The sequence below is a fragment of the Sprattus sprattus genome (genome assembly GCF_963457725.1).
Source record: "Sprattus sprattus genome assembly, chromosome: 8".
Lineage (NCBI taxonomy): Eukaryota > Metazoa > Chordata > Actinopteri > Clupeiformes > Clupeidae > Sprattus > Sprattus sprattus.
In genome coordinates, this window is record NC_137927.1 from 12,953,457 (window position 1) to 12,975,967 (window position 22,511).

General features: G+C 41.9%; 1 protein-coding gene across 1 annotated transcript; it reads left to right on the forward strand.

Moving 5' to 3' along the window:
• The first annotated feature begins 391 nt into the window (after positions 1 to 391).
• slc12a4 (solute carrier family 12 member 4) lies at positions 392 to 22,256 on the forward strand. Its single transcript, XM_080843683.1, has 24 exons — positions 392 to 588; positions 9,313 to 9,410; positions 9,592 to 9,723; positions 10,536 to 10,682; positions 11,468 to 11,522; positions 13,860 to 13,990; positions 14,084 to 14,325; positions 14,705 to 14,922; positions 15,219 to 15,383; positions 15,555 to 15,653; positions 15,877 to 15,934; positions 16,104 to 16,278; positions 16,570 to 16,688; positions 16,922 to 17,020; positions 17,323 to 17,442; positions 17,555 to 17,659; positions 17,751 to 17,919; positions 18,176 to 18,371; positions 19,573 to 19,742; positions 19,954 to 20,085; positions 20,214 to 20,321; positions 20,524 to 20,711; positions 20,942 to 21,075; positions 21,198 to 22,256. Exons 1-24 carry the CDS (start codon positions 453 to 455, stop codon positions 21,287 to 21,289), a joined length of 3,288 nt encoding a protein of 1,095 aa, XP_080699809.1. The 5' UTR covers positions 392 to 452; the 3' UTR covers positions 21,290 to 22,256.
• Positions 22,257 to 22,511: the final 255 nt, after the last annotated feature.

A 22,511-nucleotide genomic window follows, 5' to 3' on the forward strand; every position in this document is an offset into this window, starting at 1 on the left:
ACAAACCAAAAACCACCCATCAGTTAGAACATTTTAAATGATGGTTTGAAAAGGAAAGTGGTGTTTGATTCATTATTAGTAACTATGAAAAAATATCCTATGGCTCAATGGCTGATGGGTGACGAGTCCTCCCCATGAAATGATGATCACCCGAGCTCAGAGAAAAGCAGTCATCACTCTCATTGTTTCTGTTCCCTCCTTTATGGTGATTCATCCGAGGTGTCCTCGCAGAAAACACTGAGGCATGACAGTGCCAAAGCAGCCCCCTTTTCACCCCGAGCCCAGGAGGCTGGCCGGTGGGAGGGGAGTATGGTAATTCAGAGCAGAGGAAGTGACCGAAGTGTACTGGAATGCGTTGAGATTAGTGGGAGCTGCGCAGGCTGACGGAGAGAGTGCTGGCTGAGCGGCATTTTGAGTGAGGGGACTTTAAAGTGCTGCTAACGGATGAAAACATGCCCCATTTTACCGTAGTCCCCGTGGAAGACAGCGCTCCATCCACATATGACAGCCTAGAAGGGATTAACTGGGTGGATTACAGGGACACGGGACAGGGTTACCCTGGACATGGAGACACTGTCAGTTCTGATGGTAAGTTTATGACTAGACAAACTTCTGCTCACCACTCTTTCTTTAACTCTTGTATGTGTGAAAAATGAAAGAAAAACAGTGAAAAAGAGAAAAACATTTTTGGTTAACTTCTTTTATGCTAGAAGCAATCTGTAACTCTAATAAAAACTCAGAGCCTACTCCTCTCAGCTGTGTGTTCCGCCCTACAGCGGTACGGTAACCATGGCAATCCTCCAACCAGCAGTTGTGGCCTCTCTGACAGTTCACTTTTTTTCCCTGTGCTTCTGAGAGGACTTTCAGTTATTAGTGTGTACACTTTGGGGATTTTGGGGGGCTCAGCAGAGGATTTGTGAACCAACCGAGAAGAAACTTTCTCGCAAGTCCACTCCAGGGCCTTGTGTATTCCGTTGCGGTGACAAAGGAAAAACAATTGGATAAACTGGAAGAGGTGTGGGGCGAGAGAGGGAGAGAAGAGAGGGAAGGGTGGGGGTGGTGGGTTTCTCTGTAATAAGACAGGCCTCGAGTGTTCCCAGAACACAAAAGATGTGCCACTTTGGCCAGGGCTCCCTTTCTTCCCCCTCCCCAGAGCAGCTGGTGTGGTGAGCTTTCTCTCGGTCCCCTTTACCCCTGGGAGCCATTGAAAAAAAGGGCCACTCCTATTGGCGTGAGTGAAATAAGCGCGAGAACAAGCTAGGCACAGAAAGGAGCAGAGCAGTTGGTGGAGTCGGGAGCCGTCGGGCGAGATGAAATGCGAGGAGAGGAGCAGAGTTTTGAGTCTGCTTCTGACTTGGAAATGACGGCACACTTTCCAAAAAGGAGGCACCCATGGAAACCACACAGTTGCCCAGCCCTTCGTTTATTATTGTCTGGGCCTTCCACTCTGTCTCTCCCCACATACTGTGCACAGTAGTTCATTTCAGTTCAAAAACTAGATGAAGAGAGTTACTACAACCTACACAGACACCTCAGCAGCATGATATCACTGCTGAGTTGAAGGATAGTTTTTTTTATTAACATTTCCATCTTGCTTTGTGTGTAGAAATTCAAAGTCAATGTAGCTTGAAACACAGAGAGGAGGAGATTTGAAAGAAGAATAGATGAAAAATGTTGATTCATGCCCCGTTAAAAGTGTGTTCTGAATTTGATACATCTTACTGCGAACTTGCTCTCTCGCTCTTTGTCCTCACAAGAGGGGATACTGGAGTTCAAGAAATATATGACCCGAAATGCTCCCACACATGCTTCCTCTCATATATATTGTCTTAACAGCAGTCAATCTGGCAATGACATCAACACCAGAGCTCATCTCAAACTTCGCTGTCTGTTATCCTAATTTAAAGGGTCTGAAAACAGCTGGAAGAGATAGAAAGGAGGTGAGAATTGGCGAGAGAGAGAGAGAGAGAGAGAGAGAGAGAGGAGAGAGAGAGAAAAACAAGAGATAGAAATAGTACGTAGAACAGAACAGGGAGCTGTGAGAGAAATAGTAAGATAAAGCAAGGAGCTGTGAGAGAAAGTGTGAGACAAGACAGGGAGCAGTGACCTGGTTTGAGCCCCCTTTGCTCTGAGGCACTGTGTAGCTGGGGAGTGAGGGAGGCCCGCCATGCAGGGCAGGCTGAGTCTGAGGGGGGATGATTTGGAAGGGGTGGACCTGCAGATCCGAGCCATCGGAGGGGAGGAGAGGGGAGGGGGAGAGATGGGGGAGGCAGAGCAGAGTGAAGACGGCCACAGAGCTAACTTTGTTCCAGCTAGTGAGCTCTGCTCCGTTTCGGGCACTGGACTGCACACTGTGACCATTGTGCCTGTGACCAGCACTCCAGCTGAGTGTGAGAGAAAGAGAGAGAGAAATACTGAGTGGAAGCTGAAGTGGTCCACCCCATAATTCCATTAACATTGCGGCAACAAGGCCACGTCTCTGTGCGCCTCAAGGGGTGTGTTTGTGAATGAGTATGTCACCCATGTTATGCACATCACAATGACGCTAACATTCCCTTGTCGCGCGTGAATCTTAGAATGTTGTGTGCTGTTGTGTTTTGCTCTCCACAAACTGTGGCCTTGTATGGGCAAGCAGTGTGGCTATCCCTGGTCCTTTTTTTGGTAGCCCATACGTCTGAGATAGCATTAGGTGGTGGAAGATAAACAAAGAGAGGTTAAGGAGCAGGATCCAACAGAGACAGGGCTCCAAAAGCTAACTGAGTCTGGGGTGTGTCTGGTCTGGGCAGATGTCCCACCAACAGCTGAGCTACTGCTGTTGACACATACTCAAGAGATGAGGTAAAAACAGTGGGGGAAAACTGTACAACAATAAGGAACACATGGTTTAGCCTTCACTGCTCATTTGTGGTTTACGTCTGTGGTGGTGTCAACAAGCATGAAAATGATATCAAGTCTGTTATAGAGTATAGCTCTACTTAATGTTCCTACGCAATGTGCAACATTTACAACACAGACTCCATCTGTATCTGACCTCTAGACTATGATAAAAAAACAATAAAATGTACACTAAACAAAAATGAGTCACTGATGGCATTTTGTCATAACTTTTCAAAACAGCTCAAATGGACTCCTGTTTTCAGGTCTGCCACAGCACTCAAAACACTTACTCTTAACAACACACACATCCACAGCAGTTGGGAAGCTGTAATATGTTAACCATCCTGAGGGAGGACTTATTTGAAACATATGAAAACAACCCTGTTCTATTTTTGACCCAAGGGCCAGCAATCCTGTGCAACAGAGAATAACTGAGCTCTCCACGTCCTTCTGCTTCAACTACAGTGTGCCTCCTTAAATGAAGTATTAGTCTGTGCTGAAAAAGACAGCGATAGACTGCAATTGGTGACCAACCAATCTGCCGAACTAACTTGCCTTGACTGGTATTGCGAACTGGCACAGGACCAAGAAGCCACAATAAAAGTGTTCTTTCAATACCACATAGCTCAAGTGGGCAGCACATGTTCAGCTGAACTAACTCATTTCAAGAGTATATCATCCACGGCAACACATACAAAGGATCTCAGGGGCAGATTTTCTGTGGATTAACTTGTCTGTCCCTGTGAAAAGCAGGCTTGAGAAAAGAACGTGGTAAAAGCAAGTTCTCCTCATCTCAGCAGAGCATCACCCACCCCCCGCCCCCCCCCCCCGCCCCCCCCCCCCCCCCCTACACTCCATTCATTCCTCATCGTTAGCACACATCAAAGCCCCAACACAAAGGCCAGATGCAGACGCTTAGCATTCCTCCTCTTTATTCCACTACAGTTGCTCTCCTTTCTACTTTTATGACAGCCCTATTATGAATAACGATTGCTGCCTCAGAATTGTTTTTTGTCTTTTTTCTTGCTGAAAAACAAAGGTTGAGATAATGTTAACAGCACTGTTTTTAAAAATCTGCCCCTTACTTTTCAAAGGGAATATTATCATCACAAAGCGAATTCCATGGTAAACCGATTAATATACCTTCCACAGTTCACATGAATGTACAGTTAAGGACATCATACCGAGCAGATGAGGCTGTTACATGCTCGGACTTCTAGGACAAATACCAGAATGTAATGGCGTATCATTTCCATTTGTACATGCGCTGTGATTACAGTTGAGAAAGATCAGGACAGTGATTAGAAGCAGTTCCTAATTGTAAGAAAGTGCTACACATGGTTTTGTGCATCAAGAAGACAACACTGCACTAGTTTCTGTATGCATCACTACAGATTAGGCAAATCATTTGCATGTGCTTTTGTAATTATATTCAGTTTCTATTTACCCGATTTACCTAATTCAAGTCATGCTTATCTGTTTGTGCTCTGTCCTAGAACTCAAATGTTTTTACTTTTAGAAGTTCTTCACATCGAAGGTAACAGAAACATGACAGAGTGTGATGAATATCATCGTCCTGTTGAGCCTAACTTAAAGGAGCATCAATACACAAACTGTAGTTAAATATTCCTCAACATGTCACTGCCAAATACAACAACCCGTACCCCTCTAAAATACCTAGATTTGCCTGGCTGGTACAATGGCAAATATGCTACACAATGCAACATATATATATATTCTGGTATATGGGTAAACGTGCTCTTTCCCACCTGTAACTGGGATGGATGACTGACACACAGAGCTTCTGCTTTTTTCCTTCTGAGGAGCTGTTAGGCCAGAGAGTGTGAGGAGACTGATGTCATGGCAGCGACCCCCTGGGATCTATACATGGTGCAAGTCAAAGACAGACCTTAGATAAACATTAAGGATCCTTCGCATCTAAAGACAGCTCTGGATCACAATCTTTGAAATACACAGACATATATATACTCTCAGACCCACAAAAAGTCACGTGTCTCTCGAAAGAGCTCTTTGATCTGGGACATGAATGAAACGGTCAGGTATGCCACCATAAAACACTTTGCAAAGGCACAACATGAAGCAAAGCAGCCTAAACTGTGTGACTTTTGTTTAATGAAGTCCTTAAATGTTCATTAAATGGGAACTTGCACCGATAAGCTTTCATGCCTAAGAAGCTAATGGTGTGGTAAATTGTTTTGGATGGCTAATCGGATTTAGAGCACACATTTCGCAGAGCACAGCCCAGCCTCCCCCTGGTGCTTTGAGTTATGAACATGGGCATTCACTGCTAAAATGAAACACATAACTACACACACTGCTCTCTCTCTCTCATTCATAGACACACACACATGCACATGCACACACATAAATAGACACACTGCTCTCTCTCTCTCTCTCTCTCTCTCTCTCTCTCTCTCTCTCACACACACACACACACACAGACAAACACAGAGCCAGTCTGTGGAGAAGATCTTACATTAACATCAAGTATCAATGCTTGAACAACAAGTCAAACCCATCCTTTCTACCGTGGTACAGCTCATCAGTTTTTCCTTCCAACCATTGTTCCTAAACAACAGCAGAGACCACAAGTCTATTTTGACTAAAAACATGTTTATGTTACATCCTGTCCAAAGGCCAATACATGACTGGCTCTTCAAGTACCCTGCAAACATTCTATCAAGGGAACATTCCGATTTAATGAGAGATTTAAATCCCAACACTGTATTCACTGGTAACCAATAACACATTGTGTCAAATATGGTTACAATACAGATAGATACAGAGTAACAACGGCAAAGCTGAAAACTTCACACAACATACTGGCCCTTTCAGGAGTTAGAAACAGCCCAACACAGCAACTGCTGCTATAGCTATTTGTTTTTTAACTGCCAGTCTTGCTTTGTTGCCATTCCTTGGTGTCCTGAACTGTGAGGCATTCTTCTGGAGGCACTGTTGACTTGTTCAGGCTTGCCATCATAAAGCCAGAACTTTTCTTTGAAAGCTAAGCCCAGCAGGGCATTGGAGTGTGCTTGATATTTTCGCGAAACCTGTAATCCCTTTAATGAGATGTCCAGCATGTGGTCAAGGGGAAACAGCCAGCATTTCTTTAATAAGACAGACGCCAGCAGAGTTAAAACGAGACTGTAAAACCAAAACATAATCTGACATTTCCCTTACTGTCCCATAATGTCAATGGCATACACTACAATTCTTGATTCACTGATTTAAGGACTTTCAAGTGGAAAGACCTGAGACTAATATCAACAGTACGTTGATGTATGCCAAAGGAGACACAAACCAAACGAAAACAAACAAACAACACAAATTCCAGTAAGGAAAAATACCATTGATAAAACACTAGAGGGCAGTATACACAACCATCTAAGTTGTTATCTAGCCGGTGTGTTGACGTCAATTCTGGCATAACTTCAACACTTCAATGTTTTCCACTATGTTTTTGCCATAGGAAAGACAGTCTATCCTCCTACACATAGATGGGAGACATAGAGGTGTTGCTTCCATTCACCTGGCAAAGCTGCAATAGCATTTCAGGAGAAATAGATCACAGTAACGATTAAAAAGGATTATATCCCTTACCTCATGGCCTGTAAAAGAAAATTGCTGAAGCTATCAGTCATGTTTTGACTTGTCTCAACCCCCTCTGACATGACACCTTGATGAAGTGGTTGCTTGATTTGTTCTCTCCTTATTAGTTTTTGCTTGTCAAACAAACACATGTTATAAATAAAAGTATATCTGGGAACAGTTATTAACAGTACACTCTACAGATCATCACAGTGTTGCACTGATTATGACATCATAATTAAGTCTCTAGGCCATACCGTCTCAGAGATATGTGCGTGCCCTACTGCAGCAGCAGACATGTGAGCATGTACGTGTGTTCAACCCCCTGAGTGGAAGTTTATCTTAATGCATGTTGTATTGGACGATGGAGATTATTCACACACCACAGCCTCCGCTCTCTGGGACTGTGTATCCGGCTCATGCTGTGTGCCTAGTGTGCAGGATCAGTATATCCCCCCTCCTGCCCTGTTCGAGCTGACTGAGTGACAGTGTGTCCTGGATTGTGCCTTGCTTGCTCTGGGACTGCCATGCTCACAGCATACAGCACTGTGTTCCCAGTGCCCATAGAGGAAGCATGCAGACCCAACACACCAGCACGAATGGCAATGCAGTGGTAGGAGCAGGTGAGTGAAGCTCCTTCAGACACATAGCAGGAGAAGGGTGAGTGTGGGGTAACTCACCTGCTCACACACCTTTCCCTTTCGCACCTGCCAGGCGGTTTTTCTCACCAGGAGGAAATTATTAGAGACTGTGCAGATGCACTAAGCTAACAGAAGTTGCTTTGGAATGATTTGTCTTTGTCTTGCATGAGAAGGATTTAGCATTAGAAACTGGCATGATGGCGTGATGAACCAAAGGTTGAATCAACTAAGGATGCCAGAGCATGGAGCGTACGTAGCGTGTGCATTTGTTTGTTTGTACTGTGCAGCATTCTAAAGCTATAGGGAGAAAGATGAGCAGTGAATAAGGACTTCATGCTTTAACCATTCAGGTTTCTTACTGTTCATGAGTGAAGCCTTAAAACTTACTGTTGCTTAATACTTGCTATTGCTCACTATCTTTTTATTTTTCAAATCAGTGTATTGAATGATCCAAACACTTGACCTTGACCTCATATTTTGAATTCTGTCTTACAGTGTATGTATCTATAAGTATACTATGCTACACATACAGCTACTATGCAAAATGAGAGGTAGAATTAAATCAATGTGACTGTGGCAACAGTACTGTCTACTCTAACATCTACATTGATGAAAGTGTTGTTGGGAATTAGGATTTTGCTTGGAAGAATGTGAGCATTCAAGCCTGCAAAATAACTAGACTAATTGTTGATGCTACGGTTGAAGTTCACTCTGACCCAGGCTGAGATCAGTTCATTTGCTTATATTTGCTCTTGGGCAGAAGCCTTTGTCCATGGTGTTTCATGTTAATGCTTCAGCAGTCAATAAGAATGCCAGAATAAGAAAACAATTACAGGTCTCAGACTCAGTGACCTGGGAGAAGAGGATCTCCAGCAAGTGTGTGTGTTTTCAGTGAGAAAGATGTACACGGACACAAACGCATAGACACATACACATGCGCACACACACAATGATGTAAAAAAAAAAAAAGATGTACACGCACAACAATCGTACACGGAGGAAGGGAGAGACAGAGAAATTGATTCACTCTGATTGGTTCAGGGCAGCGGAGAGGACCCGAGACCACATGACAGTTAGTCTTTTCCATGCTACATAGGGACATTCACATGGATGGGAAATCAGCTACAATAACCAACTCACTTCCTATAAGGAGACAGCTTCACTGCATTTTATATAAGGAACATTGCGTCAAGTAATGGCACATAAAAAGTTAAGAGCACAGGAAATTCTACACAGAAAAAAACAATGAAATTCCAGCAACAACTTGGTTATTTCTGTGTGAACAAAACAAGGAAAGACAACAGTATTTAGAGGTACTCCTCAGGCTGAGGCAGAATGGGGGAAAACAATCAATGGTAGCTGGGTTTCATCCAAGGGCTGAGTTGTCAACAGACCAAGCTACTAAAAAATACTGCATAGCAGAGGACTGTTGAAACTTCACAAAAGCCCATTCCACAATTACCCATTTAAACACCACCCAGTTTTCAGACCAGCAGAAGACCACAAGATGGCATGTTAGTAATGTAAACAGATTAATTATATAATTATAGACAGTGTTGGTTGTACAGCCATGGACCACCCTTGAGAACATTTTCTTTTCTCCTCTGAAAGCAGTGAATGCTTCAGAGATGGAAATAATTGTGTGCGATTGTGTTTTCCTGCATCTGCCTATTTCAGAACACTTTCTGGCATTGTGAACGGTTGTCTTACTACACTTAAGCTTTTCACTTATGGCTTGTTTAGAATATCCTTCCTGGATCACAATGTTTGCCCTTTGGACCTCCTTTAGTGACGCTTTGTTTTACCCTTTTCCGTGGGTTTTTAGAAAAGGCAAGACAAAGCGAAGTGTTTACTGGGAGGTGGTTTCATCTCTATTGCAATCACTGCGTTCAGAAGAAATAAAGTACATTTTCTCATTGGTGGTTTTTTGTCCATGATTGTAATTCGGTTTTAAAGAGCACTCTGTTGACTAACTCTGTTTTGGACACTCTGTTTCCAAACATAGTATGTAGCTGATGCCTGAGAGGACAATACGTCCCTATTAGGCTCTAAAAGCATCCCAGGCCCCCAAAAGGAAAAACTGCACCGACTGTGTGGTGCACCCTGACCAAAAATATGCTGTGCAGCACTGACAACCCAAATCAATACTGTCTCTGACTCTATCTGTTTCTCTCCCCCTTTTTAGGTCATGGAGATCATAAAGAGGACAGCCCCTTTCTCAACAGCAATGATTCCCCATCGAAGAAGAATGATTTCTATGACAGGAACCTGGCTTTGTTTGAGGTGAGCGCCTTTTCGCAGGGGCAACTCTACTCCTGTATTTCCTGAGGCAATTACCAGTATTCATTCACTGGCAGAGCAATGGCCTGGGAGTAGTGGATGTGACGACCCTTGTGAATAGCCTTAACTGTTTGTTCAGTCTGTACCTGCACTGCTAAAAAACATTACCTTTTCCGCCCTGCAGGAGGAGCTGGACATCAGGCCCAAGGTGTCCTCTCTCCTCAGCCGACTGGTCAACTACACCCCCGTCACCCAGGGGGCCAAAGAGCACGAGGAGGCTGAAAACGCAGACACATCTACAAGAAATATCCCAAAGGTTAAGGTCACAGACAAAACACAGTCACAAGCAGAAGCTTGCTCCTCATGTACAGTTTCACAGACAACATCAAAATAGTAAAAATCCCAAGCTGAGAGTACTGCTGTGAATATCAGGCAAAGAGAAAGAGTTGACAGCACACATGTGGTATCCATAAATACACACAAAATGGAGTATGCTGAATTACATTATGAAAGGCAAAGGTGTAACTAATGTGTAAATAGTACACATATTGTATCAACAAATAGGCAACAAATATTAAGGATCTGTAATACTATTGTAAAACATTACTAACAGGAATGACAGAATGAGGGCTCTTTCAAAAAAGATTAAATAGGCAAGCATAATTGGTGTACAGGAGGATGGTGACTAATTGTGGTGGACCAAAGCATGGTGATTGAGATGGTTGCTTCTACAATAAATTAACTTATCAGGTTCTCTTACATGATCAGTGATCGTGTCCTACATTTGCAAGTGACCATGACAATGCTACCTCTTATTGGATACTTATTGGGGTCAGCTCTAGTGAATGACCTAGATGCCATTGATCAATGATTCTGATCGATGCCCTTCACTCATGGATCCATCTGTGATGCAAGCTTTAAACTCACTGTTCTTTTCCGTTGTATTTATGATGATTTAAAAAAAAAAAAAAAAAAAAAAAACCACTGTGTAAATGAATTTTTTGTCACAAATCCTTGGTAAATGAAGACAGTTGGGTTAAACTGTGTGAATGTGTCCCTCATCTAGCTTCCCTAAAATTTGACAATGTTTCAAATTTTGACATGGCTGTGTTTTATTCCTCTCTGTAGTCACCAAATATGGGCACTTTGATGGGTGTCTACTTGCCCTGTCTACAAAACATCTTTGGAGTCATCCTCTTCCTCCGTCTCACCTGGATCGTGGGCATGGCCGGAGTCGTACAGTCTTTCATCATAGTTGTCATGTGCTGTACATGTGTAAGTTTGCACATTTTCTTTTCTTTTTGGTCAAACCAATTTCAACTAGGTGAAACATCCTCGTTTAAAAAATCCTAAAAGTCCTAAAACATGTTTCAAAACTGTAATGGTAAATTGCCTTGTGGTGCTAGGATTATTCCAAAACATAAAACACCATGTTCATGATTTTCCCTATCTTTTGGAGTATTTTGGAATAAAATTGGCTGCGGAACTGCCGTTCTAGAGGAAAGTCCGAAGGCAGGGCATCAGTGAAATTACAGACCTATAAATAACGAATGCTCATGTTTGGCTGTTCCGTGTTGCGTGTGGCCACACACTTGAAACCAACAGGAAATCGTTCAACATAAGTGCAATTAGCTAAGAGGTTACAAAATTAGAAAGATCTTGTCGATCATAACATGAGCTGCATTAGACCTCTGAGAAATAAACAACTTCCCTGCTTACACTTCATGAGACCCTAAACCCATTTTAACCAGTAAAGGTTACTTAGACCTACTATAATTTACCAAATGATAAAAAAGAAGGTGTTTCGTGAAATATTCACCTGACCCTTTAAGAGATACTAGGCTAAAGGATTGCGATTGAACTAACCCTAAACTGGACAATAGGGTAGCTGCAAGGCCTGGAGCGAACTTCGAAATGTAGCCTAACACAAAACGTTATTATATCATGTATTTACATTCTATAATTATAAACGGAATAGTGTGATTTACGTTGTTTATATTCCATGCCTACTAGGCCTATATTGTATTTTGTTTCTCATGTTTGTTTTTGTCATCCTACAGACATTGCTAACTGCCATATCTATGAGCGCAATTGCCACGAATGGAGTTGTGCCAGGTAGGCCTAATATTTAAACCCCCCTTTGATGTTTCAGCCATTTTGATAGAATCTATCAGTTCCGTTAATAACGGAATGGAGTCTGGTGTATATGGAAGTTTATTAGACTCTTTATTCAAATGGCAATGCATTTGTCAAATGGCAATTCAATGTGCAAAGTGACAATGCAATCCGCAATTCAAATGGCAAACCAGTTGTCAAATGGCAATTCAATGTGCAAATGACAATGCAATCCGCAATTCAGTTTGTATTATTTTGAATAAATATTTGAATGAACGCTTATTGCATTGCATTTCATATTGACACGGTTTTTTCGACTCTTTATTCAAATGAAAATGCATTTTTCAATTGGCAATTCAATGCGCAAAGTGACAATGCAATCCGCAATTCAAATGGAAAAGCAGTTGTCAAATGGCAATTCAATGTGCAAATGACAATGCAATCCGCAATCCAGTTTGTATTATTTTGAATAACAATTTGAATGAGCGCTTATTGCATTACATTTCATATTGACATGGTCTTTTCGACTCTTTATTCAAATGGAAATTCAATGTAGTAGCTGAACAGCGCCCCCACTATATTGCATTAGCATTTACTTGTCATCACGCTCTTTTTGTTGCAAAATTCAAATGAAAATGCAATCTGTCAGTCGCCCCATCAAGGCGGGTCCCTACCCCTATTAGGCGTATTTAGTCACGTGACCAATATCCATGACAACAACCTTTGCCGGCCATGTTGGGGTCCATGTACGGCACTGTTTTGCAGTGTTTTATACCGCTATTCTCAAGAAGCTCTTATTTTCTCTTCTCTTCTCTTCAAGTCTAACTCCACGTTTCCATTGGGACGAATTATCGGCAGGCGGTATTTCGCCTAGGGGTCGTGGTCAGAAAAAAAAAACATGTTTGGCTGTCATGTAGCGAGTGTCAAGTAGCAAGCTCGGCTGCAGTGCAGCGCTTATAGCATTTTAGCAGCTATCTTCTACATTGATCTCCAATTAAAGTTTAGGCAGCAAGCTAACCATAACGGTCGAGAGCTTAATTAAAGACCTACAATATTCTGTTTGCCCTGACAGTGTTCGTATAGTATATTAACAACAAACCGAGTCGATGTAGACTTTTAAAAGTTGTGTAAACACCTTAATTCACATACAAATATTTCCAGTTTTAACAGACTCCCGAGAGCCAGGATTAGCAGCTGTCTTCTACATTCGGTCTTCGGCAGTTCCTCTACGATACATTTTTCTAAAGAACAACTTATTGTTTTGAATTGTTGTATTATATTGTTTTGCACTGTTGTATTGTTTTGTGTTATGCTGTATATTTTGAGGAATACGTGTAAGCACAGTGACACTTAACTTCCCCGCAACCTTGACCACAGCAGTCACAACTACAAACGAAATCCGGAGTAGCATGTAAGAATTCATTAACTGCATGTTTTTCATGTGTGCATCCATGTTCAGTGGCAGGTGAGGTGAAGTTGAAAAGCTTTGGGTTACACATATTTCTGATAAGGGAATGTGAAGGCTGGGCAGGTTTTGAAGAACTGTCCTGTTTAGCGATCGAAGCCCCAATTCTCTCGGCTCTGTGTTTGAAAAATGAACCACCCATTGCCTGGTCTCTTGTGTCCTCCTCAATTACTTCCATGTCAGTGACAGAAAATTGTATGTTCATTTTTGATTAAAAGATGATTACTTGGCCCAAAAAAGCTGATTCTGATTCTTCTGACATTTAATACATGGACCCCATGTTGAGGTTCACACTAACATATCACGTGACTGACATCACGTGGATATTGATATGTTGCGGATTGCATTGCCACTTTGCCATTTGAATAAAGAGTCGAAAAGACCGTGTCAATATGAAATGCAATGCAATAAGCGCTCATTCAAATTGTTATTCAAAATAATACAAACTGAATTGCGGATTGCATTGTCATTTGCACATTGAATTGCCATTTGACAACTGGTTTGCCATTTGAATTGCGGATTGCATTGTCACTTTGCGCATTGAATTGCCAATTGAAAAATGCATTGCCATTTGAATAAAGAGTCGAAAAAACCGTGTCAATATGAAATGCAATGCAATAAGCGTTCATTCAAATTTTTATTCAAAATAATACAAACTGAATTGCGGATTGCATTGTCATTTGCACATTGAATTGCCATTTGACAACTGGTTTGCCATTTGAATTGCGGATTGCATTGTCACTTTGCGCATTGAATTGCCATTTGACAAATGCATTGCCATTTGAATAAAGAGTCTAATAAACTTCCATAGGTGTAGCTTGTCTGGAATCTTTTATCCATCTCGCCTACCTGTTACTGTTGGTTTCTTGCAGCTGGTGGGGCATATTTTATGATTTCTCGCTCCCTGGGCCCGGAGTTTGGAGGTGCAGTCGGACTGTGCTTTTACCTTGGGACAACATTTGCAGCAGCCATGTACATATTAGGTGCAGTTGAAATATTTCTGGTGAGTCGAAACTTTTAACTGCAGGTGTTCGTTACGTTTTTTGTTTGCCTGTATGTTTTATGTGTATTTCCATTGTGTTTTTCACATCCATAGAAATACCTGGTTCCGCAGTCTGAAATATTTCACTCCACCGATATTCATGGCGCTGATGGTGCCATGTTGAACAACATGCGTGTGTATGGAACTATATGCCTCACTTTGATGGCACTTGTTGTGTTTGTGGGGGTTAAGTACGTCAACAAGCTTGCCTCCCTCTTTCTCGCGTGCGTCCTGATCTCCATTGTTTCAATCTATGCCGGAGCTGTGATGTCCAGCTTCCATCCACCAGACTTTTCGTAAGTAAGACAGAGAATACAAGACAGCATACACTGTCATTTTTTACTACATTAAGGTGTTAGTTAAGTTTCATTATGAAGTTTTCTTACAGTTGAGTCAGACAACACATCATCATCAACAACAATATTTTGGACAAATTATCTATTGTAATAGGGGGAAATCTCATTTAAGGTAATCTGAACAATTACGAGTACAGGCAGAAGGGAGAACACACCAATTCCATGTTTCAGTCGTGCAGGACTGCCACATGTTGTCAGTGTATGCTCTTTCAGGCAAATACAGTAGGGATGCATATACCTTGTGTAAATCACATACACTGTTTTAGACAGAGGCCATTGTTTCTTCTGTTTACTCTATGTGGAAACACTTCATATGCAGGATTTGTATGCTGGGAAACCGGACACTGGTGAGGGACCTCTTTGACACATGTGGGAAGACTGTTGTGGAAGGCAACACCACCGTGCCAAGCCAACTGTGGAAGAGGTTTTGTGGGTCAGGAAACGCCACCAGCCTCCACTGTGACGATGAGTACTTCAACCAGAACAATGTCACTGAAATCCAAGGGATCCCTGGCTTGTCCAGTGGGGTCATTAGAGGTAAGAATCGGACTGTAGTGGCAGTATGTTCAATTTGGGATATATTGAATAAACTTAAATCTTCTATGTTCGGGCTAGTGGTAAAAGGCAATGTCTAAGATTTCTTTTTTTATATACATGTATATGCAGTATATCACTGGGAAATGTGCTGTAATTTAGTGCAATGCCATATACGTAGCCTAGATTTTTTTTAAACGTGATAAACAGTAGACTCATACCTCTGCTAGTAGCGAATAAACTGTTCTAATGGAATTGTTCCAATATCTGTTTGGTATTTTTGCTCCGCTTTGCAATAGACAACATGTGGGGTAACTACGTTGATAAGGGACAGATCCTGGAGAAAACCAATCTATCCTCAGTTGATGTCCCTGGGTCCTTAGAGAACTTTGGCCTGTATGTGTCTGCTGATATTGCCACTTCCTTCACCCTCCTAGTGGGTATATTCTTCCCATCATCCACTGGTAAAAAACTTTTCATAATAACCTATTCCTGTCAGTCTGCACAAATATATTTGTAATCCGTCTGTTTAAGGTCAAGTTAAGTCCTTTTTACACATCATTTATGTTATTGTGGAACTGTAGTGGTAAAGTTATTTTGATGAGTGATTTAGGGAATCATTTCTCTTGCTTCAGGTATCATGGCAGGCTCCAACAGATCTGGAGATCTTAAAGATGCACAGCGGTCTATACCAGTGGGAACCATTATGGCAATAATAACCACCTCCCTCGTCTGTATCCTTCAATGACTCCTTAAGTTCTGGCTGTACAAAACAGCTGTACACTTTGGTATTATACTGATTAGTAAATTCCATCAGATTTATTCTGTACAGGATTTATTTATTTCTGAAGCATGATAAACAAAGTTAATTTGTCTCCAACAGCTGCTACATGTGTGAGAGTCAATCTGATGTTGATTATCTATTTAAAACATTATCCTTAACTGTTGCTACCACAGATATGAGTTCAGTGGTCCTGTTTGGGGCATGCATAGAGGGTGCAGTCCTGAGAGACAAGTAAGGGAACAGTGTATGATACTGTCAACACAGTGACAAACATAATTAGTTCCAATTAATAACACTGTGCACAATACTGAATAGTATAGTAATAGTAATACTACATATTTATTTATTTTACTCAGTGTGGTTGTACAGGTTCATGATAGAGTTGAACTGTATCCTGCAGGTTTGGGGACGCTGTCAGTAAAAACCTGGTGGTGGGAACCCTCTCCTGGCCATCGCCCTGGGTCATTGTGGTCGGGTCCTTCTTCTCCACTGTAGGAGCAGGGCTGCAGTCCCTGACTGGGGCGCCACGACTGCTGCAGGCCATAGCAAAGGACAACATCATCCCTTTTCTCAGGGTAGGTTACCAACGTGCTGTAGTAGTGCTCCGCAAGTGTAACTTAATCTAGTGTCTAACTGAGTCTTGACATGACAGAAAGCTCCTGGCTTGTCAGTAATAAACACTCTGCGTGGGATGGGATTTTGAACAAAACCTGCACTGCTGTACACCCACATCAGAAAAGCATGGTTGTTTATGTAAAGATATCTATATACAGTATATTTGCATTTTCACATGCAAAGTTTGCCCTGGTATTGACTTAGTGGGAACACTCACCACGCTTTGTGGTTTCGTTTATTTTTCCTCTCAGGTCTTTGGGCACGGCAAGGCCAATGGGGAACCAACGTGGGCACTGCTGTTGACTGCCATCATCGCTGAACTGGGTATTCTCATCGCCTCGCTGGACATGGTGGCACCCATTCTCTCAATGTGAGAACACAGTCAAGTCCATACACATGTGAATCGTTAAAGCTCATTACTTCATGACATAGTGTGTAGGAGTTTTGCTTAAGGCAGTTACCTGGAATGGAAAACTGTTGAATAGCACACGCTATTCAGAGCTGCAGTGGAATGTTGAAATGCTAAACCCATAATCAACATAAAACTGAGTTTAACCATACAGATGCACGAATGTTCCATAAATGTTTGACTTTACCCAACAGGTTCTTCCTGATGTGTTACCTGTTTGTGAACTTAGCCTGTGCAGTGCAAACACTACTCCGAACTCCTAACTGGAGACCCAGGTTCAAATATTACCACTGGTGAGTTGTCAAAATGGCCCCTGTTATTACACTACCTCTGATAAGTCTGTCCTATCAGTGCATTTGTATCATGGTTATTTCAGGCCTACCATTACTGAAGGCTTGTCTTCAATTCCACGGAAAACTATTACTGACAATGGCATTTTTAAAATTCATACTAACTGTGATTTCTTAGAAACAGGTCAGACTTGCTCCAGATAAACATTATGACCTATTCAGCTAATACATTCACCATACAAGACAACTCTATTATCTGAAGAGTAATGCAGTATTGTGTTAACCCTGGAATGGGTTTGCTTTAGGGCCCTCTCTTTCCTGGGAATGACCATGTGTGTGGCTCTGATGTTCATCTCTTCCTGGTACTACGCCATTGTGGCTATGGGGATTGCTGGAATGATATACAAGTACATTGAGTACCAAGGGTAAGTTGAGCTTGTTATCATTGTTTAAACAAAATGTGAAATGTGGTTAAAAGGAATGAGTTCAATACCAAACAACGGTAAATCTCTCTCTCTCTCTCTCTTCCTCTCTTAGAGCTGAGAAGGAGTGGGGGGATGGAATAAGAGGATTGTCTTTGAGTGCTGCTCGCTATGCCCTCTTACGTCTTGAGGCAGGACCCCCCCATACAAAAAACTGGAGGTTGAGCCCTCTGGACCCTCATAAACACAACTGTAACATAAATATAAGAAATATTTCCAATTTAAGATATTTTGTAATATTCATCCCTCAGGCCTCAGCTGCTGGTGCTCTTGAAGCTAGATGAGGACCTGCATGTGAAGTATCCCAGACTGCTCACCTTTGCCTCTCAGCTGAAGGCAGGAAAGGGTTTGACTATCGTAGGGTCTGTCATTCAGGGCAACTTCCTCGACAGCTATGGTGAAACCCAAGCATCTGAACAGGTACAACTACTGGAAATCATACTCCTGGTCTCAGAACCATAGTAGTATACTTAAGCAATATAGCACGAGTGGGAGTGGGGTAGGTAAGGGATAATCCCACGGGTGGTGTTCGGCCGTAGCCACCGAGGCCGCTAGGCCGAGTGGCGTAGGCAACAACACCGTGGGATTATCCCTTACCTACCCCACTCCCACGAGTGCTATATTGCTTTTATAATCTTTTATTGTGAATTTCACACAACTTGTTTTTCTTTCCCAGGCAATCAAAAACATGATGGAGATCGAGAAGGTGAAAGGTTTCTGTCAGGTGGTGGTGACCTCGAAGGTACGAGAGGGCATTGCCCACCTCATCCAGTCATGTGGTCTGGGTGGGATGAAGCACAATACCGTGGTGATGGGCTGGCCATACGGCTGGAGACAGAGTGAAGACCCACGGGCCTGGAAGACATTTATCAGTGAGTAGGGCCCACAAATGATTAGTGATGATGATGATAACAATGAAGATGACATGTATATGGTATATTACCTAAAGAGCTGAAATAAATAACAATAACAACAAAAAAATATATGATAAAACAAAACATGCCATTTCCATCCCTGGGCCCTGTTCGGCGTACAACTGAAGCTAAGATAATTAATTTAGCTTGCGACACGAGATAATCTAGCTCGCTAAATGAGAACCGGCCAAGCCGGCCTGGCGACGGGCGCTAATTAATTTTAACCTCAAGTTAATTTGTCCCAGGCTAAAATCATCAACACGGTTAGAGCTCATGGTTAGCATGTAACAGATCGCTGGTTCGACCCCCCTCGCCTCCTCCTAACTAATTGTAGTTGTAAATCGCTTTGAATAAAACCGTATGCTAAATGACTAAATGTAAATGTATTAATAAGAAATTCAATAAATTGAAGCAATGAAAATATATTGTGTGTATTTCTCTCTTCTTATCATGCATCCACCTTAATCATTTTCTACAAAAATGATATGCTATGGTGTAGTAGACAGAGTACTTTATTCACTACTGCACAAAAACTAGACACGTTTGCAAAACTAGACGTTTGCAATGATGTAAGTTGCATTTGTTGATGACGTATGGTTAATAACATCGTCATTGTAGAAGGGACATGATAAAATCATTTTTTTTTAGGTAGGTATAACAACTTTTGCCGATATCTCCGTAAGGGAGATGGGGTATGTGCTCAAATTTCCTGGGAACAAAGACGTTATGCATCCACTAGCAAAAAGGCGCAAGACATTAAATGTTCGTCTGTGGTGTTTGCAATGAATGACTCAAGAAGGTCTTGCAAATTAATTATTCCTTGTCAGCTGAATCGGTAGCGCTCATACAAGAACTGTTCAGTTGTACGCCGAACAGGGCCCTGCCCTGGAGCAGGTTAGTGCTAAGAGATATGTTATTATGGTAATTTATAAGAAATTGCTTCGCCGAACCCGATAAAGGGGCGTTGTCTTTTTTTTGCCTGGAATTTAGCTTGCTAAACCGCTTAGCGAGCGTCGCCGAACAGTACCCTGATGGGTCTTTTTAATCAACGTATTTGTGTGTGTGTGTGTGTGCATGATGCAAAGGAGGTGTTCCATATGTCATCGTTTGTGGTTTGGTCGACTGCAGATGTGAAAAGTTTGGGTTCCTGTCATTGCAGATACTGTCAGGAGCACAACAGCGGCTCACCTGGCTCTCATGGTGCCAAAGAATGTGTCTTTCTACCCCAGCAATCACGAACGCTTCACTGACGGCCATATTGATGTCTGGTGGATCGTTCATGACGGTGGAATGCTCATGTTACTTCCCTTCCTCCTTAAACAACACAAGGTGAGAAGGCATCATCATCATGTTTATGGTAAAGCATGTGACAGTACGGAAGTGCCAATATGTAAGATTTGTACCATTATTGACTTATTGTCCTTCATATGTAATTGTTTAATTACATAAAAAAGTACATTTGGACAATCAAGGAATCTTTTAACAGACAAAAAACTGACTGAGCCAATAATAACATCTTTCATTCACTCTCACTCTTAAGGTTTGGCGGAAATGTAAAATGCGCATTTTCACGGTGGCCCAGATGGACGACAACAGCATTCAGATGAAGAAAGACCTTGCCACCTTCCTCTATCAGCTGAGGATAGAGGCTGAAGTGGAGGTGGTGGAGATGGTATGCTCTGATTTCATGCAGCTCAACAACTGGAGGCCAGCCTACTAACTGTCATGCTTTCATTAAAGTCCATAATGTGAATTCAAATAAAGAAGTAATTATCTCGTGATAATCACTTGTGCCCCCAGCATGACAGCGACATCTCTGCGTACACGTACGAGCGGACTCTGATGATGGAGCAGAGGTCTCAGATGTTGAGGCAAATGAGGCTATCCAATACAGAAAGAGACAGAGAGGTATGGCTGACACACTTATTATATTATTGGCATTTCAAGTTTAAACTTTCCAGTTTGAAACTCAGTATGAGGGTTCCCATCTGTATCTTTTTAATGTTTTAAAATAAATTAATATCCAACAGCTTAAAGTTTGCCACAGTTACTGTGTAAATGTGGTAAGCCAGGTGTAAAATAACCGCATGTCTGTGAAACATTCACCCAGGCACAGTTGGTGAAAGACCGGCATTCCATAATCCGCATGGGCAGCCTGTACTCGGACGAGGAAGAAGACGTGCCTGAGCCCTTGTCTGAGAAGATCCAGATGACCTGGACCGTGGAGAAGTGTGAGGCCGAGAAGAGGAACAGAAACAACGCTCCAGAGAACTTCAGAGAGCTCATCAGTATCAAACCGTATGTACAGTGCGCCGGAAATTCAACCAGACAGGCGTTTCAGATGCATCTGTTTTAACCATGTTGCTCTAATCCTCTCTCACTATGTCTTTGCTGTTGTGCAAACAGAGAGTGGGTCGGTCTGTAAGTCAGCTGCTAACACGTTGCTGCTTGTATACTGGTGACAGCTGAAATTATTACTGAAAGTGAAGCTGTTGCTTTCGTGTTGACACGAGTTTGTTTGCTTTCAGGGATCAGTCTAATGTGCGGCGAATGCACACAGCTGTTAAGCTCAACGAGGTTATCGTCAACAGATCCCATGATGCGAGGCTTGTGTTGCTCAACATGCCAGGTCCTCCCCGCAACACAGACGGGGATGAAAACTGTATCCTTTATTCTCAGTGGAGAATTGTATGCATGAGAGGCACCATATGGTTCCTATCATAAGAGACTTCCTTTTTTGAGTGCCTGAATGTCTGTGTGTGTGTGTCCTTAACTGCTCCTCAGACATGGAGTTCCTGGAAGTCCTGACAGAGGGTCTTGAAAGGGTTCTGTTGGTGAGAGGTGGAGGTCGCGAGGTCATCACTATCTACTCATGACCCGACCCTTAGAAGCAGCCAGGGTTTACCTTCACAACATTTTACAGTAGAACCCTAAGAGGTCTACACCAACTGTCAGAGACAATAATAAACACAATGACTGGTTTGGTTTGGCTAAGGTTCTGGGTAGCATACCAGACAGAAAGAAAAGTGTAAAGTGAGCGTGGCAGTGAGACAGAATGTATTTCCCTAAACAAGGATGCATATCTTATTATGCAAAATTGTCCAGCAGCATTTCTTTTGACGCAGATGGCAGTGGCTATGAACTATATGTACTTTCATGTCCCACCACTGACCAGTCATTGGAATCAATCACTGGGGAGTCATTTCTATACTGACACATGTCAACATTTGGAACAAACACTGTGCATGGAGCTCTTAGGTAGTAAAAGCTGCCGACTAAGAATCTCAGTTATATCTCTAGAACAATTTAGCAATTCTCTGATATGACAGTGGCCCTGTAGCATACACATGTGCAGTACATTTCTCTTTCAGTTTAATTTACATTTATGTAAAGGCTCACATCAGCTAATATCCCTCTAGGTTTCAAGTGTTCAGCATCTTACACTGCCTTTGCAAACAAAAGTGCCAAACGTTGGTTTGTATTTGAGAAGTTTGGAAAGATAATTTATTTTCTTATTTATTTTGTTTTATAACACCCCCATTGGGATCAAGTATTAGTTTGTAGATAGTACATTAAAGTGGGGTTTGCATTGCCGATGGAAATTGGAAATTTGTAATGGAGTACTGGAGCATTTTAATAAGCAAGTAATTTATGACTTTTGTACATTCTATTTGCTTTGTATTGCTGAATGGCAGCTTTTCAGGTTGTAAATGTGTACTGATAATCCTATGAGATGGTTTGTAAATTCATGCACAGTACTCAATATGACCAGCGCCAGAGTATTATCAGAATAAATAATATTATTTATAAAAGTATTTTGCTTTTAGAAACAAGAACATTATTCAGCAGAAATCTTATGTATGTTTAAATAATAAACACTGAATAAAGACCAAAAAAATACATTTTTGTTTTATGCTTGACTAAACTGCAGCAGTAACGATTATGTGATACATTACAGAAATTAATTCAAACAATACACTAACTATTGCACTTATTTTATTTCACGATGTTAAATAATCTTGCATGATTATATCAAATACTTGAATGATAAAATGAAAACCTCCCAGGACATGAAAACAATTCAGTAGTAAGAAAAAC